A 7,929-nucleotide genomic window follows, 5' to 3' on the forward strand; every position below is an offset into this window, starting at 1 on the left:
ATAGCGAATTCTTAATCAAAGTCGCTATTTGTAATAGCGATTTTCCTGTTCATCTACTTTTGCGCTCCTAACAGTAAAAGCGCGAATAGTAATGGCGCTTTAACTTAGTTTTGGAAATCCGTCAGAAGTTGGCCTAGTTTTGGAAATACAATGGAAAAATGGCTTATATTGGGAAAAGCCTCGACATGTTTGGGTAGGGTGGGGTTCGAATTGTCAAAATAAACCTTAAAATGGGCCTATTTTGACGCACAATAGTTGCTAATAAACACACATTTGTATCTATAAAAATAAATAATAATTGTAAATTAAAGTGTTAAAATAAATATAAATGTAAGTAGATGAATAGGTAAACGATGTCCGATTAATCTAAGTTTTTATAGGCATATTCTACTTAGGTGTCGTCTGGGAAGTGGGTTGGCTTTTTGATTTTTTTGGCTATTTTAGCCTGGGCTAAAAAATTTGGTTTGGAATGGGCTTTTTAGCTTTTTGACTTTTTTGACTTTTTTTGTGAGTGAAGAATGTAATGATTATAGGTTGGATATGATATTTTTTTTTTTTGTGACTAAAATAGTCTATTTTATTTTTTATGACTAAAATGGCCAAAAAAATCCGATTTAGCTCTTCCCAAACGGTGCCTTAATGTATTCTAAAATGTGAACGGTTCGGATTATCAAAATAGACCCCGAAATGAGCCCATTTTGGTGCACAACAGTTGTTGCTGCACGGATTGCGCAGCAGCATCACTAAATCTGTTTGTGAGAAGGTATTTTTTATGATTATGTGATTAAGATTAATATGTGTAGTATTAGATTTATATATAGAACAAATTTGAATTATAAAATAAAATTTTTGAATAATTTTTGAATTAATAAGGGTGAGTTTGTATTATTACTCATTTTTTTATTGGGGGGACTTGCATCTTAATAGAACAAAAAAAATTTATTTACACAAATATGGAGGGGGGCAAGTCACGAATCAAGATGCTCTATGAAGATCCTGCTCTCTCCATATGGGCTGGAGATGTGCATGTTGGTTGTCCGACCGATCATCTAGGTAGTCATCCAATTAGTCATCCGGGCAGATACCGATTAATACACCGGTATAGCTGCGGTTGACAAGAATGACTCCAGTCGTTCGGGCGGTCGTTGATTGACACATCGGTAGACAAGGAATGACCGTTGAGGTTGACAAAAGTGACTCTAGTCATCTAGGCGGTCATCTGGAGGTCATTCAGCCAGACGTCCATATTATGCAATTCGGTTGTGCAATCTCAGCCGCAAGATACCTCATTAATGAGGTGGCATGATCTCCTCATATCTCCCAACCATATGGAGAGGGAGGTACCTTCATAGAGGATCCACAAGTCACACTTGCACTCCATAATTTTTCATTTGCACCCCATCACAAAATCACTTGCACTCCACAAATTTTGTCATTTTTTGTGTCCCACTATGTTGAAATTCTCCATTTTTTATTTGGATAAAATAAAAATACATTTGTTTAAAATATGGATTACCCTTGTAGTTTTGAAAATTACAAATTTCATCTTTTTATAATTTTTTATTTAACAGAATTAATAAAAAAAAATTAACTACTTTCCAATACAACAATAAAATTTCATGAATTATTAATTGAAATATATTTTTAACATCATTAAAAAGTGTTAATTGATTTGGTGATTTATTAATAAAATGGGTAATTTATTATGTGATTAAAAATATGAAAAAGCGGATATAATTTTTAAAATCACATGAATATATTTATAATTTGCACTTTTTATTTTTTGTTAGAGAAATTTAAATTCATTGCAAGTTTTTTTTATTTAAAAAATGGAGACAATTGCTAACATTTATACATATTAATAATTAGACTAATTCTATTCACACACCATAAATTTTTTTCATTACACATCATTAAAATAATAAATTTATATTACAATAATATCCTTAAATAAAATAACCATGAAGGGTAATAATGGTGTGTATTCTACCAATTCAAAGAATTCATATATCAAAATACAAAATACCCTTTGTACACCATCACATATAAATGGGAAATGTTGTGGTACATATGTAAGTTATGTCATTTGTGTGTTTGATTATCACAAATGTCATAACTCAGTCCTACAGAAATCATAACTAAAAAAAAAAAAAGAGGTAAAAACCAAACATCACATAAAATATAACAAATAATTTATGGATCATTACTAAAATAATATTACAATTAATATCACAATAAATTATAACTAACAACATAATAAGTCACAAAGACATACATATCATAATTAGGGGTGCATATGGTACACACCCCAATAGCTTATAAATTATGTATTTTTTTTATCATCTTCTCCATTCTAATCTAATACACTATATTCATAATGTCAGGAAAATTCTTCGATGTACATTGCACACCATATGAAACCTTACACAAAATTACATAAGTTTTCACGAACTTACATAATGTATTTTTGTGAGATCACTTATGTAAATTTGTGAAAACTTATGTAATTTTGTATAGGATTGCATACAATGTGCATTGCACATTGAAGCATTTTCCATAATATCATTCGTTATCAATTAGTTCACCTCATTCTTTTCTTCATTTCCCTTCCCAACTTAAAACATTATTGTCTTTGAAAATTTAGGATTTAAAGAACATTGGAATCAATCGATTTTTGAAGATTTTGCAGTTGTGGTTTGAGGTGGAAGGGAGGGTGGGTTGGTGGTGGTGGGTCATGAAGAAGGTAATAGATGGTTGTATGAGAGTGCTATTGTTAAACTGAAAATGGGGTATGATTTCATTGACTTTGAGAATTTAGTTCATCTCATAGGGTCTGAAGATATTGAAGTGAGAAGAGATGGTGGTAAGGATGTAGTGCTAACATTCAAATCGGTCGAAGATATGAAGGCTAAAATTGGTCAACTGGATGAGTGTCTTAAGGAGTAGGGATGGCAATGGATAACCTACCCTATCGGTATCCATGGAGACCCAACCCAAATACATGAGTTTTCCCTTCTTTTTCTTATCCATTGGGTAGGGTAGGTGATATTCTTTAAATATCCACAGGGGATGAGTTGGGGATGGGTACCCACTAATTTCCCCATATGTTTTTTTTTTTTTTTTTTTTTTTTTTTTTTTTTTTTTAAGATCCACAACCAAAGCTAAATATACCTCCAATCTTTTTTTATTTTATTTTTAAGGTTCACAACCATTTTTTTTTAATTTTTAAGATTCACAACAAAACCTAAATATGCATTTAATTTTTTTCCTTTTTTTTAATTTTTTTTAAGGTTCACAACTATTTTTTTTTTTTTTTTTTTTAAGATTCACAACCAAAGCTATACATTCAATCTTATTTTATTTTATTTGGCTCAACAATAAAATCAAATACACATTAATTAACATTGTCACATTATTCTTGTCAAATTTTATGCATATCTAGAATTTTTTAAATTTATTTAAAAAAAATTAAGGACATTGTCTAGTGTAGGTTTCGGTTTGCTTTTCTATGTTATTTTATTTTGTTGTGTATTGTAATTTTCAGAATGGTTTGCTTGTTCTGAAATTTCAATTAACGAGTATGAATCTATTTGTTTTATGTTATCACACAATTTATACAACATATATATATATATATATATATGAATGTATTTGAAAATAAGAAAATTGTAGAGAATCAAAACAAGCATGAGTTGTGATTGGTTAGAAATGATGGGTACATGATTTATTTGCTAGAAAAACAGAAAGGGGATACAAAGTCATACTAAATAATTTTTTTTTTAAATTAAAAGAATTTTTCTTAGTTATGAACAGATTTAACTGAAATCAGCTTGTTTCCCAATGTTATGCTTCATTTATTTAGATAGAAAATATTTTTTAATGAAAAATATTTTTTATAAAAAAAATTCAAAATATATTTTTTTATATTTGGTGGTGGTGGTGATGGAACGAAGGTGAAAGTAGAAATTGTTACATAGTGGTGGGGTGATGGCGGCAATGATGATGGTAGTGGCTATGGTGATGGTAGTGTGACAGTGAAAGTGAGAATAATGGTGATGGTGTTGTGAAATTAGTAAAAATTTAATTGAAAAAATATTTTTTGTTTTTTAAAAGTAACAAACAACAAAATTCGTGGGGGACTAAAGGAAGAAGATGGAGGATGGATTGGGTGTGGTAATGCATAGATATCTTAAAATGAGTGGTTCAGATTTGGTAATGCTGTGGATGGTGAAAAATGGAGTAAGCTTGATAGGTTTCTCCTATCTCTTGAGTGGGTTCATATGTTCAAGTTTAAGTTTTGGGGTTTGCCAAGGTATGAGTTGGATCACTGTCCAATTGTACGCATGAAGGATGTTAGAGATTAGGGCCCGAGGCCTTTTAGATTCATAAATGCATGGGTGTTGTATCATCATTTCCTTTCTTTTGTTAAGCAGTCTTGGGAGGAATTGGGTATATCTGGAGGGGCTGGCTTTGTCATTTCATCCAAGGCGAAAGCTCTCAAGTTAAAGTTAAAGCAATGAAATGTAGAGGTCTTTGGGGACATCAAACATAATCTAAAGGTTGCAAAAGAGGAGTTACGTAATTTGGAGCTGGTTGTAGAATCTAGATTTCTTGATGATTCGGAAAAGGAGAGAAGGCAGGTGTTGAGAGAGGAGGTATAGAAGTAGAGCACAAGGGAGAAGTGGCTTTGACTGCAGAAATCTAGAATGTCTTGGGCATTAAAAGGGGACAAGAACACTCGGTTTTTTCATACTATGGCTTCTTGCAGGCAAAATAGGAATTTGCTCAATTTTCTAACAGTTGATGGAATCTTGTTGAGGATCCTGAGAAACTGAAAGAAGAAGTATTCAGGTATTTTAAAGGCCTATTTTCTGAGAATTGGAAAGTGCGGCCAAAGCTGATTGGTCAGTTTAAGTCCATTGGAGGTACTCCGGAAGTCTAGCTGATTGAGTCTGAATTCACTTCAGCAGAGATTTGGGAGGCAGTTAAGATGTCTGAAGGAAACAAAGCTCCTGGTCCAGATGGGTTCAATCTGGTTTGTTTTTAGAAATGCTGGAAAGTGTTTGAACTTGAAGTTGTTCAGTTCTTCAATGATTTTCATAGGAATGGAAGATTGTCCAAAGGTTTAACAAGTTCCTTTGTGACTTTAGTTCCTAAGAATGAGTGCTCAAAGGGTCTTACGGACTTCAGGCCGATAAGTTTGATTGGTTCTATGTACAAAATTCTATCCAAGGTGTTGGCAAATAGATTTAAGCAGGTTGCTCCTAAGGTTGTAAGTGTAGTTCAGTCTGCTTTCTTAAAAGGTAGGAATATCCTTGATGGAGTGTTGATTGCCAGTGAGGTGGTAGACTGGTGAAAACATTCTCATACAAAGGGTTTAATCCTAAAATTGGATTTTGAAAAGGCGTATGATTCGGTGAATTGGGATTTTTGCTATCTATGCTTACAAATATGGGTTTTGGTCCCAAGTGGGTTAGCTGGATGAAAGAATGCTTATCATTTGCTAGGGTATCTGTATTGGTCAATGGATCTCCGACTCCTGAATTCATTCCGGAAAAAAGCTCAAGCAAGGTGATTCATTGTCTCCCTTCCTTTTTAATATTTTTGCTGAAGGACTTAATGTTCTGCTAACTAGAGTTAAGGATATGGGCCTAATCCAAGGAGTTAAGGTTGGAGTTGGTGGTGTTGTCCTATCACACCTCCAGTTTGCTGATGACACAATTATTTTCTGTGAAGCGGACTGGTATGAAATTTTAACAATTAAGAGAATACTTAGGTGTTTTGAGCTCATGTCTGGCCTAAAGATCAATTTTCACAAAAGCAGTGTCAGTGGGATGGGCGTGGCTGATGAGTTGGTGTTTGACAGTGCAGTTAAACTGCACTGTTTATGTAAAAAGCTACCTATTTCTTATCTTGGGTTGCCATTGGGAGCTAGCCCTAAGACGGTGAGCACTTGGAAGCCGATTATTGATAAGTTTAAGTCTAAATTGGCCTCCTAGAAGAGGAAATTGTTGTCCTATGGTGGTAGACTCACACTGGTTAAGTCCGTTCTGTCAAGTGTTCCAGTATGTTATTTGTCACTGCTTAAACTACCTGAAGGAGTGGCAAAAATAATTGATAGGCTGTAGGCTAATTTACTTGGGGTGGTTCTGCATCTGGGCGGAAACTGCATATGGTGAAGTGGTCGGAAGTAACTAAAAGTAAGGACCAAGGTGGGCTGGGCATCAGAAAGATTAGGGAATTCCATGATTGTATGCTTTCTAAATGGTGGTGGAGGTATGGCATTGAGGATGCTACATTGTGGAAACAAATTATTTTGTGCCTAGTACCCTGCTGTTAGAGGGGGCTGGGTTCCTTTTTTGGAAGATATGAGTAGAGTTTCAAGGCTTTGGAAAAACATATAGTCGGTTGCTGTTAGTAATCCTCAACTTGGGAGCTATTATCTGCCAAATATTGTGGTCAAGGTTGGCAGTGGGGAGAGATTCAGGTTCTAGTCGGACACATGGGTGGGGGGCATTGTTTGAGGGGTGAGTTTCCTATGCTCTTTTTGTTGACTTTGGAGAAGGAAGAAACCTTGAGAATGGTATTTGACAGAAGATGCAGTGTTGATGAGTGGGTGTTTTCCTTCCGAAGGCCTTTACGGGCTTGGAAGGAGGTTGAGGTGGCCAGGCTAAAATCTATCCTTGATGCAGCTTCGCTTCTTGTAGATAGCTTTGGTGATTGGCTTTGTTGGTCTCCATCTTCGGGAGGTCGGTTTTTTGTTGCATATGTGTACAATAAGCCAACAGATCAGGTTGTTTATGTTGTCCCTCCCTTTATCTGGAGTTCTTTCTCTCCTTCTAAGACTTAATTCTTCGTTTGGCTAGCTTGGAAGGGTAGGATTAAATCGGCTGCTTACTTGCAAAGGATTGGTGTGTTAGGTGTCAATACTACTGTTTCCTGTGTTTTTTGTAATTCAGCAGATGAAACTCTTGATCATGTGCTTCTGTTCTGTCCCGTAGTTTGGGAAATCTGGTCTAAGTTGGTCGGTTGGTGGGGATTGTCTTGGGTGATGCCTGGGTCGGTTGAAGGTCTTTTAATCTAGTGGTTTGGCTTCAGGTTCTCGAAAATAGGTAGGAAGATGTGGCTGTCTCTACCTCTTGCTATTTCATGGGCCATTTGAAAAGTCGGAATGAATGTAAGTTTCAGGCGGCTCTACCTGTTTCTAAGCTGCAATCTTTGCAGAAGGAGATTAAGATCAAGGTTGTTATGTGGGCTAAATATCATTATCCGAATTTTGCATATTACGTCCATGATTTGGTCAACAACATTCATCTTCTCAGCCATCCTTCAGTTGGCTGTTTTTCCAGGGGTGTAGCAGGGCTCTAATGTTAGTGTTGTTTATTCCAGGGGTGCAGCACGGTTCTAAGTATTAGTGCTATTTGGTCTGCTGTGATGGTTGGGTTGATGGTCTGCTGTGATGGTTGGTTTATTGGTCTGCTATGATGGTTGGATTCTTGGTCTGCTGTGTTGCTCAGATTTGCTCTTTGGTATTTTGATGTAATTTGGTGTTTGTTCTGCTTTTGTTGTTGTGGTGGTGTTGGTTAGAACCTCTCCAACTTGGTTTTTCTTTCTTCCCCTTTGTTGTTTTCTTGTTGCTTTGGCTTCTGTTTCATCAATAAAATGTTCTTTGCTAATCAAAAAAAAAAAAAAAATGACACTCTAATTATTACTTTGGAACAATACAACAATGAAAATGACCGTTGACTACTTACAAATAGGACTTTGTTTTTTTTTTTTTTTTTTTCCTCGTTCGTAAAGTTATTGGGAGGATGATTTTGTTTGTTCGAATAACCAGAATTGAACATTTGCACAGTGTTCAAATATTTATGTGCAAACAAAATTATTTTGTTCAAATTATTAAAGTTTATCAAATATTAAGCCTCCGTT

At 34.9% G+C, this 7,929-nt stretch overlaps 1 protein-coding gene across 1 annotated transcript; it reads left to right on the top strand.

The window, feature by feature from the left end:
- Positions 1-5,645: 5,645 nt before the first annotated feature.
- On the top strand, positions 5,646-6,850 carry LOC145793566 (uncharacterized). The gene is made up of 2 exons (XM_082876421.1): positions 5,646-5,945; positions 6,473-6,850. Exons 1-2 carry the CDS (start codon positions 5,646-5,648, stop codon positions 6,848-6,850), a joined length of 678 nt encoding a protein of 225 aa, XP_082732547.1.
- Positions 6,851-7,929: the final 1,079 nt, after the last annotated feature.

Source organism: Camellia sinensis, chromosome 6 (assembly GCF_055761805.1).
Source record: "Camellia sinensis isolate YWXY chromosome 6, ASM5576180v1, whole genome shotgun sequence".
Taxonomy (NCBI): Eukaryota; Viridiplantae; Streptophyta; class Magnoliopsida; order Ericales; family Theaceae; genus Camellia; species Camellia sinensis.